Genomic DNA, 22,199 nt, shown 5'->3' with positions numbered 1-22,199 from the left:
TATTTTTGTTCACACTAACACACTGTTTACACACCAATTAAGAGTATAGTTTAAGTTGTATATACCTACTGATACTTTTTTTTTCTTTATGTACATACAAATATTCACAAACTAAATATTGTATATTGTTTAAGACAGAAAACCAAGCAATTTTCCACAAATACATAGAGTTATTGTTAAACACACGTATACAACACCAAGATTGTACATACAAAAATACAAAAAAAAATGTCCAAACATTTAAATAATAAAATTTTTAATTTTGTGCATATACATAATTGAGTAATGTTCCAATTACATAATTTGTATTTTTCAATTCATTAAAATTAGTTTCAAAATGTTTCCAAATTACTTTACATTTCAATTATTCTGTTGGTGTTTTTGATTCACAAAAAAAATTGTTATTAAAAAAAATATAAATAAACTGTGTTTAAAAATGATTGCTTGGTACTCTACCTGTAACAAACCGCCAAAGTCGCAAAACTAATGAAGACGCATTTCACGATAACGGTTAATATGATGACCATTGTTAATGTGCTGATTCTATCTTTATCAGAGGTTCCTGGAAAATTTGTATGGTTTTTTTGTTTTGTTCGAGGAATCATTAAATATATTTTTTTTTCATTTTTAAAATCAAGTGTACGGATAAATATTTTAAATTTTCTTATAAAAAAAGTAATGAGATATGAGTTTAAGAGATAAAAACTGTTTTGAAATTGAATTTATAATTTTTTTCAATTAAATTATCATCTAGCCACATAACAAAAGCGTGGAACTAAAAAAGTATTTGTTAAAGTTCGATAAGTCAGTTATTGGCTGTTAAGCTCTTTAAGTGGAATTCAAACTTGGAAAAATGTAACACTTTTATTATTTTACGTATATATACAAATTATATCGGGTGTTTTTTTAGACGTGTGGTTTTAGTCGATGTGGACCCTTTTTGAAAGCTGTCACTTGTGTAGTTTATTCCAGATAGCCGCGTCAGCCACTTGACCAAAGTCATTTTTAAAGCTAAATTATTGGCTTTAACATTAAATTATATTATTCTATTTTCTCTTGTTGACCACAGATCTAAAAAAAAACCTTTATATAAATGTCAATGTGATTTAATTGGAGGTTACAAAAGCAATACTTTTTTTATTTTTGATATGTCGAAACTTATGTCTCCAATAAAATCGTATTCCGTTTAAATGCAAGTTCTTTTTATAAAGTTTTACTAATGTGTTGCATTTTCACCAAAAATCCAAGAATAATCACTTAAGTCCATCATAAAAAAAGAGATGTTATTATTTAAAAATCTGTTTACTTTTTTGTTCTTAAATTGCATGCCGAAAACATTAATTAAATAAGGTAACAAAAAATATTAAATGGATATTTTTATAAAGTTATACAAAACTGAAAAGGAAACTAAAATTAATGCTGAATTAATTATTACACAATATTATGTAATCATCAAAAATTTATAAAAATTATTCTGTCAATAGTGTTGATTGCATTTATGAAGGTATTTTGATTTTCAATTCAATGTCTATAAGATTACCATTGTCATATCCATTAGAAGAAAAAAGTTACATTTTATTTAAATATATTAAATAAGTAAATGTTTTTTATATGTAATATTATTTTACGACCAATTTCAAAGACGCAAAGAGTTAAAAATATTTATTATACTTTACTTTAATTATTCATTGATAATTATTAAGCTAAATTTTGCTAAGAAAAATATACTTAAATAACTTAACGTAAATGACATTATAATAATTGATCTTACCATATGGCGTTTCTTTTTTCTCCATTTTGATTGTATTTTCGGGTGTTGGTAAGGCTTGTGTTGGCATTGGTGTTGTCAGTATCACAATCAAGCTGCAATCCATTCCTCCCCAGCCCATATCACAGAAGCATCTATTTGTATTCGTGCACACCTGTTCAAATATATTGAAGAAAAATTATTACCATATGTTCTTTTATTAAAAAAAAAGAAGCAAATGTACGCCGACCGTACGTCGATCTTAGAGCCTGTCTTAAAATAATTCTATCAACATCTCATTTAAAATTATGTATATGGTTTTTAAATTGGCGCTGGTAGATTTTAGCTCCCCGTCACGACCATATTGTTTTGGTGACATCTGTCATCATGGCAAGTTACACGATTGAACAGCACGTTCAAATGATAAAACTTTATTATCAAAATGAGTGTTCGTTAACGCAAACGTTGCGCGCATTGCGCCTATGAATATTATGTTTAAGATATTGAACCGGTTGTAAAACAATGGCATACATCTCTTTCACGTGTCTCCAACGAAAAAAGCTTAAAAACAATAAATCACAAGATCTCGGATAATCTCAGGCATTTTAAGGCTAGGAATACAGAGGCAGTATTCTCAATTGATCACTAACATATCACATCAAATCAAACTGCGTGCTTCAGTCTTGCGACTTTATAATCCCTTTCTTTATCACTTACAATATTTATATTATTACATATACATACATATGTGGCTGTTTATATCAAGTTTTTACAATACATACGAAATTAATGTTGAAAGCGGCTATTTTTAAAACTTAAGCCAATATTAAAATTATAGCTTGGATTCGAAACAAGCACTGAAATTTAAGTCCACAGGTTATTTTCGAAAACAATAGAAGTATGAAATTCAATGCTTTGACAAAACTTCATATGTAAGATACTAATATAAGTTTGGACTTTGCAAAATCGTGTTACAATTAATTGTTAAGAAATATTTTAGACTTAAACTAGACCTTTAAATCTTGTTTTTAGAGGTAAGATATCGAATTAAGGACATCTTGTTATAAAAAACGCAATTTTGCCGACCCAGTGTAAATTTAGGCATTTCAAGGCTTAAAATATTTTGTTTCTGTTAGTTGAACTTTAAACTTTATGTCCTTTGTAAAATTCTTAAATCTAAATATCGACGAGTAATTTATAAGCCTGGAACTGATATTGCAAGATTTTCAGTATTTTTGTAGTGAATTTCAAACATTTCTTTGTATTTTTGAGCTTTGCAGTTACCTTAAAAGCTATTAAAAATGAAAGCTTTTTTTTGAAAAACCCTTTAGTATTAAAAATACATAACAAAAATATTTAAAAAAAATAGACCTTCATCCAAGAAATAACGTAAAACTGAATGTTGGGACGATATTAAAAAAAATTGAAAACACAATTATTAATATCAACTAAGAAGGATTTCATAAACATTTGTTTGGTTCAATTATTTCTTTGAACTTCCCAACATATCGCAAATAGAAATTATGATCATTAGTGACGCATTTTAAAGTAATGAAAGAACGATAAACTAATTAAAAAAAATTAAGTTTTATAACAATAATACAACAGATTAACAAACAGCAAAGTAAAAATAAAATAATTCCAAAAATTTGAACATCTCAAAAATTTACTGAAAATGACCGTTGATTTTGAAAAAAAGTTGTTTATTTCATTTTATTATAAAAAAATACTCAGGACATAGACAAACAACTAACGTTTTGAGTACCAATTATAGCTGGTTTCTAAAATTTTTTGTAAACACGTTTTAAAAGGATTTAAAGAAAAACACATTTTATTGCAAACTCATAAATAATGTATGTTTTTTATTTTAATTGTGAAAGAGTTTTGTTGTCATATTTCAAAAACAAAGTTTTCTTATCCAAGATAGATTTTGTATGCCTAATGCATATACATACAGATTTCTTGAAAAGACCGCAAAACTTCCTGACACATTGCCCATGTATGGGTATATGAGTATTCATGTCTTATCTTTTTTTCAATCCACCCAAGAAAATGTTCAAACTAATTGCATGAAAAACTCTAGAAACTATTGGCAAATTGCCTATTAATTCAATTAAGTAATTGTGTAAAAGTCCATGAAATAAAAATGTTTCGAAGCTTGCATACTTGTAGCATGTACCGATTATTTCTTATATACATTATGTACATATATATTTATACATGCTCCATATATTTCTTTGTACATTTGTATTGATCAGGAATGTACTGTATTATTTAATATACATTGTAAGTTAGGGTGACCTTTTTGAATTATTTTCAACTTATTTTTGGGTTTCATAACATCAATTTATAATTTGTATGACCGGAACTGATGAAATTCAAAATGATATTCATTTTTTTCCCGAGACATTTTAACAACATAATTGTTATTGATAAATTTAGTTTCTAACCCTTTTTTGAGACTCTGATATATTTGTCCAACTGGTTTCTAAATAAGGATGACAAAACACATGTATTCATCCAAGTCTGTATAACAAGTTTTTAATATAAAAGTTTGACATTGTAATGTTTAAAAAAAGGACACACGAAGTAACACTATATACTAACTAAAACTACCCTTACCATTGACGATTCAGTATAGATATACGATACTATGTTGGTATGCCATTTTATAAAACGAAGTATTCAACTGAACATAATAAACTTACCCCATGATCAGAGCATTCTTGTCCTTGTTTGTTGGCAGGACACTTGGTCTGGTCAATGTGTGGAAATAGACTAACACACGTTTGATTCACACAAATCAAATTATCTCCACATGGGGTGCCATCCTTAACGAGACCATGCTCTGGATATTCATTGGAGCCCACTTGACCGCTTGTTGCCCTGTTTTGTTTTTTGTTAAAAGAAAAGTAACAAAATCAATTATCATACTTAGGATACAAAGTTATTGAGCATATACATACTCGCAAGTATACATAATATATAAAAATATTTAAGGAGTAAAAATAAAAAGTAACATGGTTAAAGTTACTATAGAGTGAAAAAAAGAAGAACCCACAGTAATTAGATTATTGACAAGTTTTATATGGAAACAATTTAGACTTGGTCATGGTCTTTTCCCTTATATACATACACGGAAGAGCTAATGAAAGGGATAACTTTCTTAGCTGGGATATCAATCAGTAAAACTTTAGTAATTGTTATACTCTCTGGAGCTGCTTTATTATAGTATGGAATGAGGATTGTATCAAGGTCGGATACAGACTTTTAATCAGGGAGGGCAGGGGGTTGGTTACACATGAGGTTTCGGACACAGCTTAAAAATAAATCTTTAAAGTTCTGTAAAGGAGGCTGACAAAATAAAAATAAAACATTGTGTAACTTAACTTTATATTTATGTATTCCAAGGGCTAAAGTGACAATTTAGCTATGAGATTTTTTTTAGAAGACATGATCTAACAAATGGCCTGGTCTAACTATTTAGTTTGAAGGCCTACCAAAACACTAAATTATTCCAAGTTTCAACAGCTTTCTAAATATGACCTATTTCAGAACTAAGATACCATAGGTTAGAGGAGTTTTGGGTGCATTTCATGCAGAATGTAAGGAATTGTGTTAGATCGTAGCTTTTTTCAAAAAAAAAAATAAGAAAGTTTTCGGGATAGATTTGTTCGTTTTTAAAAGGAAAATAAAAAAAAATAATATAAAGAACTGTTTTTAAACGTTTTTTGTGGAGTATTTTATTTTTATCAGTCTGCTAACTTATATTGGAACTGATGATGAAAACTAAGGTACAAAACATTTGTGAAGAAATTATGATGTGGCACTCATAAAATAAACGTGACTGAGCCTCTTTTTACTTCAATTCTAGAGAGAGTCAAAGCTTTTATATTACTTTATAGATATAAAACGTTCATGAAGTATTTTAATTAGCTATTGCTGTATTTGGGACATTTACGAGTACATTATTGAATTTCAAGTTTAAATCTCAATTCTACAGTATCTAAAGCAAAAGCATTTAAAAAAGTAGAATTAAATAATATATACGTTTTTTTATTTAATAGGTAATCAATTTTGAAAAAAAAAACACTTTTAAGAAAGCAACATACTTTTTATTTGCGTCAAAAAGATGGATCTAAGGACGAGTTTCAGGAATTTAAAGGCTACTTCAGTTTTTGTTAAGAAAATAAAAAGTACCTACTGCTTTTTCGGAATATAAAGTTTGTTCTTAAAAATCTGAATATTTACTGTTTGTCTCAGAAAAAAATCTTATTAAAACATGTTAAAACATTACTAAAGTTTTTTTAAATGTTAAATTTTGTGAAACCTTTAAGATTACAACAAAGATTTTAGATGTTTTTGGCAGATAAATTACTTAAAAAATGAATCATGACCCCCTCTGGCTAAAAGCTAAAAAATGTGTTTGACGCGATTTGAATAGGGCTGGATTTCCGATTCATATTGTGTAATTTTCACTTGAAAGAAGTACCTTTGCAACAAAGCTACAATACATATTTTATTCTTTATTTTAAATTATTTATTTAGAATTTAAAATAAATATAAGGTTGATCATTAACTCAATGCGATTAGATTTGAATTAAAGTAACTTTTGCGAAAGTTAAGATAGTCTCCCAAGGGGGGTCTGCTTAAATATTCTACGAAAAATTAATTTTTTGGTACTTGATACATATTTTTATAAAAAAGTAAGTCAAACTAAACTTCAACAATATGTTTTGATTAAAATCCAATCTTAATAAATTTATTAAGTCTGATTTTTGAGGTATAATTTTTTATATTCAAAACAAAACAAAAAACACGTATATAAGCCTTTTTGATGCTATTTAAATTTATGAAGTAGCTTTCTTTCAATAAAATCTTTGAACGTTTTCCAAATCTATAATCCATTTCTTTACCATTCAGTTAAAATATTTGTATTATTTTATACAACATTCGAAAAATATTCATAAAAAACTCAAGAAACTCTTCACCATTTATTCTAAAACGGTTTTCAACAGAAAAAGATAAAATGGTTTAAAAATAGAAGATGTCTTATATAAAGACTTGAATTTCCAGAATCTAAGTAAGAAGCCAAAATAATTTAAATTGGATCTAGAAGAGAAAAATTTGAACTTTACAAAATCATCATTCAATTTATTGTTAAGAGATATTTTGAGTTTTAACTTAGCGTTTTATAAGCGTTATATTTTAATAACCTGATGTGATAGACAATTTCAAAGGCACAGATTTGAATGTATTATTAAAAAAAATATTGTTTTGTTTGTGGGACAGAAAAAACCCGTAATTTTGTCGACCAGTGTCATTTTGGAAATATTGGTATAATTCAACATATTTTCTAAGAATAAAAATTGATTATTTGTTATTTTTATATTTTTCTTTTTACCTTTTACTACGTCCTTAATTTCAATTATAATGCTTCATATTATAAATTTTACAACCAGAAGACCCAAACAAAAATATGTCATTTTAGTCTTTCTTACTATTTATATTTATTTCTATATTTTATGTAATAAAATAAACATATGGCAATTTTTGTGAGCATGGTTTTTCATCTCAAACTAAACTGGCCACATATACATTTTGAAGCGTAGTAGTCAGTATTTTTCTCTAAATGTTGTAAAATTCTTTAAACCCTAATTATTATAAATATACTTTTAAAACTCGTCACACATGAATTTTCTGTAGTTAAACTGACTCAAACTACTAGCTAATTATTTTTGTGAAAATATCCAACCACTGATTATACTTATATTCATTTACAGCTTTTTTTTATCGAAAATGGGGTTAGTTAATAACTTTAATATTATTTCATCATCATCATCACAAATAAGTTTTCAAGGATGCATGTATATGTCTAATGCTTATCATTGAAACTTTGAATGAAAAACAAATTATCGAAACAAAAACCACTCTCTAAATGTCGGATACTTAATCCTACTTGTTCAAATTTACATTCAATTTTAATAGAAATGGGGTTAATTAAATGTTAAAAATAAATAACATTTTCAAGTGTCTATATTTTCAAATTTTTTGCTGGTACACTGTATGGCTATGTATACGGATATAAAATGGTCAACAAGGCACTTAAACATTTTGTTGTTTACTTGACTATTAAGAGGGTTTTCATTGAAGACATAATCATAGTGAATAGTTTTGATGATAGATGAGAAAAATATGTAATTGTATATCAGAAGTAAGGAATGAAGAAAAAAACGTCCAAAGGTATTAACAAAATAATCTAATTGGAAAGTGTTAATAGTATTCCTGTTAAATTTTATTTGCAAATTTATGTACAATGCCACTAAGTAGTTGTGTGTCAGTTCTTATATGTAGGAACTAAGTTCAAATCACTTTTTGACAACTTTTATAATAAGAACGAACATCAATGGAACTTTATTAACAAAAAATAATCGCACAAACAATTATATTATACAGTATTTATATAACCCTGGTAGACAAAATTATGTGTTTTTTGTCCCACAAACAATACTTTTTTAAATGATTAGAATGTTCTTAATCCCCCTTCAAATTTTCTATCACATCAGGTTTTTCAAAAATGCCCCTTTAAAAGCCTAAAAACAAATAAAAACGGGGTCTTAAGGCTAAATTAAAACTTTAAATATGTCTTAACAATTAATTGTATGTTGACAAAAATCTGTTTTTATCTGGTTTTATATGAATTTTTGAGAAAACCTTAAATTTAATACATTCTTAGTTACGTTAAATACTTAATTTAAATATATTTCAAAAACTTAATTTAGTAAAACTGTTCCGACAATAGTATTCGTTACAAGAACAAAACTTCCTTTTAAACCGTTTTACCTTTTACGTTGAAACCCGTTTTAGTATACATTGCTTAGTGTTTCTTTTGGATTTATGTAAGACAAATGAAATCTAACAATTTATGAAGATTTTTCGAATATTATATGAAATAATATAAATATTTCAACTGAATATTATAGAAATGGATTACAGATTTGGAAAACCATCATGGCTTTCATCGGAAAAAAAAAACTACTTCATAAATTTACACTCAAAAAACGTATTTTATCTAACTTAAAGCGTAGCATTTCAAATATCCGATAATTGAATTTTGAAGTTGGATTTGAAATAAGGTCATCAAAACCCAATGAACAATTGTAATTTTATTGCCAGGAAGAAAAACTTGCCGACCAGCGTAGTAATTTGTGATAATAGTGAACAATTCCTCAACGTTTTTTTTTTAGGATTTCAAAGGGAAGGTACGAATGGCTTTCCACCTTACTTATCACTTATTTTAAGTAATTAAATATACAAGTGTTTAAAGGTACTTCGAATAATAATTGCCACTCAGCCTACTCTTCTACCAAATTTTTAGAATATGTACTGGAAAATTGACCACACATTTTTTGTTGAATTTTTATAACCAACCCATCGCTGAATTAACCAGCTCAACGAAACGAAATAATAATTTAAAAAATCCTTAAGTATAATTAAACATTTTTAACCCACTTACTTGCATTCGTATTCGACTCCTTTGATCGATATAATCGTCCGAGAATAGAGTTGATCAATACCATCGTTAATTGGTTGTCGTTCGCCTTCTTTGCATTGCAACGTACCACACTGTACATTTCTGTTAAATAAATTTACAAAGACACAATGTGTTTTTAATCGATAAATATACATTTTTGTGTACATATAACTTTTAAAAAGTTAAACAAAAAAATACAAACATAATAACGATAAACAAAAATAAAAAAGCAAATATGAAAAACCTCGATTTAATGTGCAACTGACGTACGCCCTTTATTCTATTAATATTAAAATTTATATAAAAGTTTTGATTAAATTTGCAAACATCCTTTGCCTCACTCTAAGTTCTATTTTGAGATTCATACACTATGGTTCACTGGATTAGATGCACTAAATTCAAATAAATATTCGTTACAAAATTGTAATTTGATTTTTTGCGAAATCAAGATTCGTTGGATTTCATTTTTGTAAGCAATTCGGAATTTGACAACACACATTTTAAAGCAGAGACATTTGTTAAGTATCTTATCAATCCAGATCCAGAGACAGTCTCTCTTCATAGACTTTGAATTTTTGTATTCCAAATTGTGTATAATGTACTCTTCTAAATTGTTATAAATAAATAAATTAGGTGGCGCAACAGTCCGTTGAGAACTAAGGCTTAGTGACTTACGACTTAGTGCGAGTACTGTTGCCAGGGATGGAGGTAACCTGCAATTTTAAGCCGAAGCCGAACGAGCAATTTGGGAAAGCACTTTTCATGACAAGAATTACTCTTAAGGAATTTGTCCATTTTTCGCAAGAGGCAGTACCCGTGAAAAAACTCTAGATGGCATAGAATGGGATGGAATCCAAGACATCTGGCATGACAGTCCAACGCACTAACTATCATGCCACGGGTACTTCTTAATTGTTACAAAACCCTTATTTCTAACTGTCAAATTGTTTAATAGGGCCTTCACATAACAAAAGTTATAGATTCACATCTATGTATATTAGACTAATAAAGGTTCTCCGAAAATTTATAAATCGAAATAAAAACAGTTTATTTTCTTAACTCAAAATTTCAAGATATGTGTTAGATTAAATATAACGAATACTTATGGTTCTGTGTCTAGTTGTTAAGAACAAAAATTAAAAAAAAATTTTATATTAAAATGGATTTTATTAACTGAACCGTAATGTTTATGTATTAAAAAGGTATATTGATACATTTATAGACTTATTTTATGCCTTTAAATAAAAGCTTAGTTCACCTCTCATTTTCACTCTACTTTTTAACTCCCGTACTATAAGTCCTGTAAAAGTAAATCTTTTAGTATACAAATATATAAGCTTGTCCATCACAGTAATTGCTTTCTTGACAGCATCCCCACTTTCCTCCTTGATGATATTCATTTTCCGAAAAATAGAAAGGAAGGGGTGGAGAAGAGCTCGATAGGAAGTAAAAAATATAAAGTTTTTCGATATGCTTGTGACGCAAGACAGCAACTTGCCACGTTGGCAGTTTTTAGAGCTATAAAACTATGTGAAAAATATCTTGCTATTTTTTTCCTGCTCAGGTACATAAATAAAAATAGAAAAAAAAAGACTAAAAATTGTGGTCGATGTGAATTAAAATGTTTGCTTATAGTCCTTTGCAGAGTACCTACTCGTATTCAAGAGATACAAATTAACTTCAAGCAGATATAATATTATTATGACGATGGAGTTGTGTAACAAAATAATAATGTATAATACTTCTTTGTGAAAGTAAGAGATTATTATGATGTAGATATGTAGATTGTAGATACATGTACTTACTCGGGGTCACATTTAATGTAATGTTCGTTGGCATCTCGACCACAATGACCATTTATGGATCCTTTGGAATTAAATTGTTCATAGCACTGACGATCAGCCGCCGAACCACCGTAACCCCAAATGCCCTCACATTGCAGACTTAATGTTGGACAGTCGCCTTGAAAGCAATAACCTATGAAATAGAATAAAAAAGACACAAGAATAGAAATATAGTTTCATGATTTTATTGTAATTTTTTTTAATGATGAAAATTATGTGCGTACACATTTCAATAATTTTGTTATTTCTTGTTTTTGTGGCATTGCTTTAAGGAGCAAGTTCTGAAGAGTGTGATCTGTGATGTGTTTTTATATCTGTGATGTGTTTTTATATATTTTAGTTTTTCAAGGCTAATGAATGCTTAAGATGGAGTTGTTAGGAATGATAAATTTATAACATAAAAAGGCAAATTGGAGAGGTATGGTACTTGAGCATACTTGACGTTGTGATAATGGGTCTTACAGTATTTAATTATACACCTACTCCTACATCTTCTAAGATGTTATTTTTGTTTAAACTTTTTTTTTGTAGTTCATTCTTTAGAAATATAATCTTTAGAGATATATTAATATCAAAGATTTTTGGGGAGATGTCTGTGTCGCCGTCCATATCTCAAGAAATAGTGCAGATGTTGACATCAAATAAATTTCGTTTTAAAGATATTGATATAAATATAAAAATAAAATCTTATAAAAATTTTGGTTAACTAAAAATATCGCGAGGCTAATCAATTATAGTTTTGAAAAAATTTAAATTAGCCTTTTTTTTAAATCAAAAAAACTAAAAAGAAATGTACTCGTATGTCACCACGAATATTTTACGAACAAAAATAATTTTATGGAACAAAAATAATGTTTTTGACCTTTGGTAAAATTTTGAGAAACATTTAATTCACAGTTTTTTTTTCAAACAAATACAAATTGAAAAAAAAGTTGGTATACATTAATTTGCTACTCAAATATCTTTTTAAAAATTTAAGTGCTTTAAACTTATTTCAAAAATATTATTTTTAACATTCTGTAAATCTTTTTTTTTAATTTAACTATCAGTTTTATTTATAAAAACTAAATTCTAAATAAAATACTAAATAAAATAGGGTAAAAACTGATTTTCAACTAAAAATTTCTGTCAAATATTCGCAGGCAATTTGAAATTATATTTTTCAATACCTTTAATTGATGACTGTCTTAAGTTTCAAAAAGATATAGATGCGTTATTTGATTGATGGAAATATAATTATCTACAAATTTGTAAAATTTGTAAAGCCTTTCGTTCATCACCTAAGTTGCTATTCAATTACAGTCTTGATAATGAAGGCCTTTCATTTGGAAAGTTGTCATTTTCGAAACAAATTAGTTTCATAATATCAGTTTACATATTTCAAATAATATGGCAAAACATACCTACTATAAATAATAAATTTGAATGAATTAAAGATTGGATAGAACTGACAATAAAATATCATCTGAGCCTCAATATAAAATGTCTTAGTCTTGCAATGTTCAAATAACAACTTTATAAAATCTTGAAATTATCTGATATCAGTCACAGAAATGGAAGCAAAGAAAAAGCCATATCTTCAATTAACGTGTTGATATATCCCGAGTGAAAATATGATCTGATGAATAACAACTATTTGAATGATAGTTATAGAATAAAGGCGATATCTCTGAATAATTCACCGTTCGAAATAGTCGGGAAGTTAGCTCAGCCATATTGTGAACTAATTGATTTGAAGTCTTTTAAAATGCCGAAGAGAATGCTTCAACGTTTTCATTTACTAGCTTTTCTGTCCTCTTATGTCCCTGAGAGTAATCTAAGAAACCGGGACGTTTTCTTTAATGATTCCATGGGACGAACTACCTCATAACTAATAACTAACTAACCCATAGCTCATTCTTTATCATTTTTTAATTCAATTAAAAATAAAGTAGACATTCAAATGAGTAAAACTATCTATAAGAACATTTGTTTAAATTTGTTTACTGATATACATATACATATGTAGTTGTAAAATTATTATCTATATACTATAGTCAACAGATTATGTATATCCATTGATGACGAAGAAATAAATAAATGTAACTCCGCTTCAACTCTAAAATGTCTGTAGATAAGACAACCAACAAATCAAAAGTTAACGAACAAATTTCTTTCTTTTTTGTGTTATTTTTCAGAAACTGCATTTTAAAGCAGTTTTTAAATTTTAAACTAAGTAACGAGGGGCAAGCTAGTGCGTACAAGTAAATGTGTATATTAAAAGAAAAATAAAGTTTTTTAAAACTTGAGAATGAATAATTCAGTTTCTTTCGTGTTGTGCGAATGAAAAAAGATCCCTTTAAACTTTAACTTAAACTTAAACAAATCTTTAAAGAAAATAACTAACTCTCATACTCTTCTTTGACTATATAAATATCTTTCTTCAGATGGTGAAAAATTTATAACAAAAACAACAACTAAAAATTGGGCAAAAGTCAAATGTTGCAAGAAGAGTTCACACGCTCAGCTACAAAATAGCGACCGAACAAAAACCAAACTGAATAAGAACAAATAACAAAATAGGGCAAAACGAACAAAAAATGCAGGATGCTGAATGATGGTTGGTGTGGTAACACACACACACATTAGAAAAAGGATTTGAAATAAAACAAAAAAATGCAACCTCACCACACAGGCGAACCAAACAAAAAGGATCTGCATCTATTTGTGTCTTAAAACTAATTTCTTTTCTTGAAAACAAAAGAAATAATAAATGGTAAAAAAGAGATCACGAAGAAAAGGAGACCTATATAGGTATAAAAACGAAGCCTTAGCAAAAGATAAACTTTTTTAAGCAAAGTTCATTTGAAGTTCATAAAGTTGTAGTGGTTGCGGCTTCTGCAAAAGAAGGCTTTTCACTATTTTATTACATATAAATGAACTTGTTCGAAACTTAAAAAAAAATGTGTTTTTAGAGCTCAGACGAGAATTACTATCCTCTCACTAAAAAGAATTAAAGATATAAAAATAATTGTAGATAATCTGATAGCCCTAGGTAAAATCGATGTTACAAGTAGACAACAAGTTAGAGAAGTGAGTTGGGAAAGGAAATATTGTGTGTAATTATTTTTCATATTGAATATTGCTCTAAGGAAAAATTTGAGAGACATTCAATTAAATAGCATGTTTTTGAGACACATACCGTAAATTTTTGTCGATATTGATTTTTTTTTTCAATAAAATTGTAAGCAGTTTTGTATAAGAACAACACAAAAAGTACAAATAAATAATTGAAATAATTACCAAATCTCAAAACGGTTAAGGTTATCTTAATAGCCTAATTTTTCATTGAGTGTTTGGTTATTCTGGTTGAAATACAAAATAGAACCAATATTTGAAACATGCAAGAAAAGACAGAATGTAATGAAGAATTTTTTCATTGTAAATTCAAAATCAATCAATTGGTCTATTCTTATAAGTCAATGGTCAACGTAACAGACAAAAACAAAAACAATAAGAACCTAAACATTTGTTTTAAATTAAATTATTATTAGGTATATTTAGTTTTATTATTTAAATTATATTATTATCACGAAACGTGAGAGGTTGATTAAGTTAATATGATGGAGATCGTTTAGATCGTTCCAAAAGAATCCTAGGTAATTCTTGTGTTCTTGAGCTAGAGCAGAACATGTACAGAGAAGGTGAAGAACTGTTTCCTCCTCTTCCTCATCCATACAGCTTCATCAACAGTCATTTGAAAATACGCGTGACATGTTTTCCTTAAATAGCAACCTGGCTATCTGAAAAAAAACGGATATCCGATGTTGATATCACGTTTTCTTTAAGCCAGGACAAGACTTCTTATATCGCCAAAAGTTACCCTTGGAAATTGGAGACTTAATTGCGGTCGTTCAGAGTACACACTACCACCAACCCCTTCATTTGTTTTTGATTCATTTGTTTAACAGTGGATTAACCATCCCAGAATGTATAGCTTCTGTCGAATTGCATTTGGGGATGATGTAGTTTGTGTGCTTTGGAATTGATTCTAAATACTTAAGAATTACGGACTGGCCAATATTGTTGTTAACCCACTGCGATGGAGCTTTAAGGCGAATAAAAGAGCTTGCTATTTTCTTAATAAATATATAAAGAGGTGTTAGGTAGAGTAGAGTGTTCAGTTTTAGTGTCGCAGATGGGGTCGTGCGAAACCATACGCGTATGCATAGTCAAAGCTGAACATTGGTCTTTATTTAATTTGCTGCGGCTTATAGTTTTTTCTAATGCCACACCGTACAATTAAATCGGTCTGATTACCGATGTGCATAACCCATGCATATTTCGGGGTTGTACCTACCACTTATTACCAAAAGCTTTTTCACTTATGCTAAAGCTTTGACGATAGTATGTGATCGTATAAGCACTTACTTAGCATATTCATGCTAAAATTATTAAGATGAAAAACCGTCATCTCTCTAATTGTTTATTAAAAATGTTCATAAGATTTTATTGACCGAATTACTTCAATTTTGGAACAGTCTTTACTGACACGATAGTTTGACTGCTAATTGAAAACAAGAACTTCAGAGTTCACTAATTTTAACTAACAGAATGTGTTAAATAAACTAAATTCAAAACAACATTTATTTTATTTTTTATATTTTATTTTAATTACAATTTTTTTAAAAACAGATTTTATCGTAATCTTTTTTAATAAGCTTTTTCTCTAAAGACTGACATTTTCCCTTATACAAGTTTTAAGTTTTTTTCCTATAACTAAACTATTTAAAAATAATTTCTGCAGAAGAAAATTCCCTGTACTTTATGTGTTTTGTGTATTATCGGCATAAGAAGGAGGTAGCGAGATTTGAGATAATATAATAATGGAAATTACTATATAAAAGTTTTCAAGGAAGAATAGGAGTAAAGTAAACGTAAAGTTAGGAAAGTAGTTACCTGCTATCACTTGTACACTAACGAAGGTATACCTTGATGACATACAAAAATTAATAATGTTTTTGTTTTGGGAATTAAAAATTTCATTACATTTAATGACACACAACGTTCTCTATAAGGACTATGAAGTTTTGTGTAGAAGTTCTGTATAATTTAGTTTGTTGTGGAGTTTGGATATAAGTTCAACAATATAATGTGTCACTTCCTGAAGTAAACTACACATATACATTATTTTGTGTGGCTCTTTAAATTTAAAAAGTTATACTTTGTATTTTTTTTAAACGAAAATAATCTTTTGAGTTCCTTGCTTGCATTTTCGATGGACACCAATTTTATCAAATCCCAATTGTCAGTCATTAAAAAAAGTCTGTATAATTCATCCAATAAATTAAATTGAATATTACGAAATGTCTACTTAACTCGACTTCCTTAATTTAATTAGCAAAACATGATGTGAGAGTTTGTCAAACGCCTTATTGAAGTCAGTAAAAATACAGTCAATACAGTTTCCTGCTAGTTTCATTGAAAAAGTGACAACCTCCTAAAAAAACCGTGCTGATTGGAAACGATCGTAGATTTAACATAAAAACATAGTGTTTTATCTAAAATACAAAGAAAAAAAAGTTTTTTTTAGCATTGAACGATAGCGATCGCCATTCACCGTAACGTTGCGTCCAACAGCATCTTTGAAAAAATACGGTCCAATGATTCCACCAGCGTACAAACCACACCAAACAGTGCATTTTTCGGGATGCATGGGCAGTTCTTGAACGGCTCCTGGTTGCTCTTCACTCCAAATGCGGCAATTTTGCTTATTTACGTAGCCATTCAACCAGAAATTAGCCTCATCGCTGAACAAAATTTGTCGATAAAAAAGCGGATTTTCTGCCAACTTTTCTAGGGCCCATTCACTGAAAATTCGACGTTGTGGCAGATCGTTCGGCTTCAGTTCTTGCACGAGCTGTATTTTATACGGTTTTACACCAAGATCTTTGGGTAAAATCTTCCATGTGGTCGAATAACACAAACCCAATTGCTGCAAACGGCGACGAATCGACATTTCACGGTCTTCAGCAACACTCTCAGAAACAGACGCAATATTCTCTTCTGTACGCATTCGTGTGGTTGGTTTAATGTCCAATAAAGTAAACTGAGTGCGAAACTTGGTCACAATCGCATTAATTGTTTGCTCACTTGGTCGATTATGTAGACCATAAATCGGACGTAAAGCGCGAAACACATTTCGAACCGAACACTGATTTTGGTAATAAAATTCAATGATTTGCAAGCGTTGCTCGTTAGTAAGTCTATTCATGATGAAATGTCAAAGCATACTGAGCATCTTTCTATTTGACACCATGTCTGAAATCCCGCGTGATCTGTCAAATACTAATGCATGAAAATCCTAACCTCAAAAAAATCACCCGATATATTAAAACTTGTTATGTTTCGTAACTGAAACAGAACAAATTCAATTGAATTTTTAAGGCAATTTATGGGACATTCGTTTGATTTGCGGCAATCGGTTCACTTTCATCTTTATTGTGTAAGATAACTTGAATTCTCAATTTAATAACATTCACATTCGATTATACATTTATATAATATGGGTAAAACTTTAAAAGAACTCTAGAACTCAGACAACGACCTACCTTCTCCAATTTAGATATATCAGTTCAAAATGCATAATTAAGCATTTTAATGAAATTTGGAGTTCAACCTCTCGGCTTTTACTAAAACCATTAAGTCATGTACTATGACACTATCAAAAGTAGCAAAAACAAGAGGAAAGAAAAAACTAAGCTCAAAATGTCCTGCAACCACATACATATATAGCATTGTGTGTTAGACAACCCTAATTGAGTCTAATTAAGCCAAGCATTCCATAAGCGAGCTATTGCAATTTACTTAGGTATACATTGTACACATATACAATGTTCTATACCTATATGTGTATATGTACTCAGCACATCTAACAACAGATAACTAGGCGTTGTGCAAGAAATAGTCATTATAAATGGAATCCCATTATCTTATGCGCTCTCTCTGTGTTATATAGGACATCTTTTCCCATCTGGAAACAACAACAATTTTCCTGTGGGTGCATATCTACATTTTGCACCCTCTTTGCCCACTGTGACCGTGACCGTCCAATCGTCAAATTCACATGAAGAACGGATAGACGGATACCAAACTTCCTCCTTTACTCTGTCTGATGTTGTTAGCTTCACTTTACTTTAACTATCTGTCGTCGTTGTCGTCGTAGTCATCGTAGTCGTAGTCATAGTTGTCGTCATCGTTGCAAAAAAGTAACTTTCCACCCTTTCAGCACTTCGTTGACTACTATCATATCCTATCGTTTGGAGCAGAACCATGTCCTTTGAACTGGACTACCCGATACTGCCACGCCACACTATACCATCCAGGCAACGACAAGCAAACCTGCTTGGAGGTCTACAATTTAATTAAGAAAGATATTTTTTTGTGCTGCTCCTTATTGCATAACAAAATTCAGACGAACAGATAATTCCATAGAGAGCGAAGAAGATGCGTTACAGTGCATTTCCTGAACTGAATATATATGAAGATGAACCCTATACACTCGTACATCCCCATCAATTAGCCGAATACAAAATTCGAATATTCGCATCATGCATTAATTTTAAGCCCTCGAAGCTATAATATACGCACCGGATGTTCCTGCTTTTGTATGGCCGCATGGTGACCCGTTCTTTTTGTAGACATCGACCGGACAATGCCCGTTGTCGCCGTCACAATACTCGGGCAGATCACATTCGGTAATGGAATCTCGACAGATGAAGTCCTTTGGGCGGAGCTATTTCAAATAAAATACATACATATATATATTTTTGTTTTAAATTGAATTTTAATAGATTGTTTTTATAGTACATGGATAATTCCAAAGTAACCTATACTTAAATGCATACACCATGAACTTACCCGACACTTATCACAACACATTCCAGTGGCACATTGGGCTTCTGTTTTCAACTTGCAGGTTATTCCATCACAGCAAGGATCCACGGCACATTCCTCGAACGTTCCACAATCGCATTCTTCATCCTCCTCTACGATCTTATTGCCACAATTTCTTCGCATTTCAATCTTATGTTATGGTTGATATGGAAAATTAAAAGAAAAAATGTTGTGGCATTAAATTTCCTCAAAAGAAAAGTTACAGATTAATTACATATACTCATAAAAGGTCTGTGTGATTGGGTGTGGGTTACTGTATAAAATTTGAAAAAGTTAAAGGGTTTCATTTCAACTATGTTTCAAAAGAAAATATTAATTATCGCTTCGTCTTTGCAGAAGGTACGGCAACCTTTATATGTCTATTTATTAATGTAGGGGAGAATTGGGTATTTAAAATAGTGAAAGATGCTATTTTTATGGAAATTCATAAAAATATCTGTATTCTACATTAAAAATATATCTTCGAGCCATCAAGAAAACACATGAAAGAAATGTTAAAATTAGATAATTTGTTCAATAAATTACAGATAGGTTTTTCGGTTGTGCTGTTTTTTTTTTGTTGAATTTTGTTTTTATCATATTCATTCAGCAAGTCCGGATCACTATTAAGAAGGTGCTTACTTTTAATATTTATAAAGTTTATCTGGCTTTCTGTGGATATCAAAATAGTGAAATAGTAAAAATAATAAGAATCGTTTTAAGACCAAAAAGTAAAATAGTTTTAAGCTTCTAAGGACTAAAACTGCATAGCAAATTTGTGTCTTCAGAAGAATACATTAGTATCATTTTCGAGGTATTAATTTTCTGGAATCATGTAAAAGAAAAAAAATACAATTGAAAGCTTTTTTTAGAAAAAGAACAAAAATTGTGACCAAGTTGAGGTGCGCAAAGTTCTTTTTGACATCTGCACTTATAAGTTTATCATTTTGATACTTGCTTATATTAAGCTAAAAATTGTGTCTCTATAAACAAATTTAAATTAACAGATTTTATTTTCATGGAAGAAATCACTGATAAAACTTGACATAACGAATTTCACTTAATTGGACCCCCCTCGCTTAGCTATTTAAGTCAAATGAGCAATTTAAGCTATGCAACATTTAAAAAAGATATGTTTGCGTCGGACTTAGCATATTTTAACTCTCTCGCAAAAACCAAAAATAAGAGTCCGTCGATTGGTGTAAGAAATGCTTAAGTTATTAAATGATAGTCACTCAAAAGCTGTGTATAATATGTTGAATTGTATGCCATTGATCCTGAAAGTTAACAGCAGTTGACATATAATGGACTTCTTAAGATAAACCAAATTCAATACAAAGTGCCTGTGCTGGAAAAGCACTTCCAGACTTTTTGTATCAGTAACCTCCATTACCACTTAAGTTAATTAAGGTTTTGAATTTCCGAAGACACAAAACATTCAATTGATAGGTCATCCAACGTTCAGCACATTAATTTGATATAATGTAACGACTTTTAGTTGTTGTCGAAACATAAAAACTGTATTTAGTGGACAGCGATATTCTTGGCTAAGGGAATCTCAATTCACCTTTAAAAGGACCCTCATCAATTAATATGGTTAAAATTTGAAATAGTGGGAACAAGGAAAATATGTTCGTGTTCTCGAAGAATAAATGGAAAATCGACAAAACTTTTTTAAATTATAAAATTATAAAGTTGTAAAACAAAAAAATAAAATACAAACTACTTAAAGTTGTGGACAATTTGGTAATTTGAGAAGTCTTCAGTTTGTTCGCTTCCAAACTTTTTTTATTCTTGTAAACCAAACCACATAAATTTATTATTTTTAACATCTTATACGAAGTTGTTGCAATCTGTTTGATTTGTCGAGTTACAAATTTTGTCATTTTTTGGCGTTTCTAGATCCCTGGAAACCAAATCAAAGATATTTAGAGTTATGTCTGTGTGTGCATGTGTACGTTCGGGATACCATATTTTGTCGTCTATATCTCAAGAAAATTAAGAAAGGTCTTTTGAGTAGGTTGTTATATTTACTTTAGTAATTTTGGTTGACCCAACATATCTAGGAACGTAATTTTATATTATAGTTATAATGTGAATAAGGTTAGGTAAGGAAAGTGGGCTGGCAATTGATGTAGTTTTCGCCACACTTAGATCAATTGTGATAACCTGAATAATGTCTTACAGTTCTTTAAGATTATTGGAGAATTGTCTGCTTGCAGTGACATAAGAAGTGGGCTTTTTGCACTTCCCCATCACTTCAGCCGTTGCGCATTTCTTTGTCTGGGTACAAAACAGTTTGTTATCATGCTCAAATGCAATCGTAGCGAATTTGTTGAATTTGGGCAATAATTTGCTGGCCGTGGCACAGGTTTAAAGGCTTTTCCATCTTTGACTGGTTTCTTGAAGTATCTTGAGTCAAATGTTATGCTGTGAGCTACACTATTTAGAACCGTAAGTTCTTTGCTATTCCAAACTAGTATAATTTCGAAAATATAAAATCTTTATAAATTAAAAAAACCTGAAACAAAATATTTGTCCACTCGAATATTTCCCTAACAAAAAATGATTTTATCTACAAAATAATTGTATGCAACGATGAATAACGTTTTTGACATGTGGTAAAATTTTGAGAATAATCGAAATCGATTTTTGGCTCGAATTTTGTCAAAAATTAAACTACTTTGATCTTATACAAAAGATTGTGGTTAACATTAAACAGCAAAAAACTGATAAGAAATGGGTTCCTAGGCAAGTATAAGGAGAATAAAGAAAAATATTGACTTAAAATTTTGTATTTCACAAAAAATTATTGTTAATATTTTGTTGAAGTCTTAGCAAATCGAAATACTAGATGTGGTTATCAGTGTAAGTCGCAATCTAGCCTCTGTTAATTTTATTTCTGTTTTTAAACCAAAAATTATCCAAACTAAAAACTTTAATTTCCACACATTAAAGATATGTTTGTCAGAATTCGAATTTGTTCTAAGAATTGTTAATATGTATATACGTCCATAATTTTATGAAGGAAATCGTAGTAGCAACTCCTTCTTGTTCTACACTTCTTTTACCCGTCAGACAAAAAAATCCATAAATTAATCCAGTGACCACTTATTTAATTAATATTTATCTCTTGGGTCCCTTGCAAATATTTTATAAG

The 22,199-nt window shown here is 29.5% G+C and overlaps 1 protein-coding gene across 8 annotated transcripts in view; it reads right to left on the bottom strand.

The window, feature by feature from the left end:
- The window catches only part of LOC129945756 (disintegrin and metalloproteinase domain-containing protein unc-71), a 506,847-nt gene that overhangs the window by 32,375 nt on the left and 452,273 nt on the right, over window positions 1-22,199 (bottom strand). For 7 of the 8 annotated variants that reach the window (XR_008781514.1, XM_056055660.1, XM_056055659.1 and 4 more), the window contains exons 13-18: window positions 19,025-19,189; window positions 18,755-18,899; window positions 11,087-11,258; window positions 9,264-9,383; window positions 4,456-4,633; window positions 1,772-1,922 (exon numbers count right to left, since the gene is read on the bottom strand). Coding sequence is in view for 7 of the 8 variants with exons in the window: in XM_056055660.1 (XP_055911635.1) it covers window positions 1,772-1,922; window positions 4,456-4,633; window positions 9,264-9,383; window positions 11,087-11,258; window positions 18,755-18,899; window positions 19,025-19,189 (931 nt within the window). In the remaining variant the exon portion in view is untranslated. Of the gene's footprint in view, window positions 1-456; window positions 563-1,771; window positions 1,923-4,455; window positions 4,634-9,263; window positions 9,384-11,086; window positions 11,259-18,754; window positions 18,900-19,024; window positions 19,190-22,199 lie in introns of all 8 variants that reach the window. The other variant, XM_056055661.1, reaches the window with a different exon arrangement.

This window comes from Eupeodes corollae, chromosome 2 (assembly GCF_945859685.1).
Source record: "Eupeodes corollae chromosome 2, idEupCoro1.1, whole genome shotgun sequence".
Lineage (NCBI taxonomy): Eukaryota > Metazoa > Arthropoda > Insecta > Diptera > Syrphidae > Eupeodes > Eupeodes corollae.
Note: the sequence above shows the minus strand (reverse complement) of the source record. Positions and strands in the feature narration are given on the sequence as shown.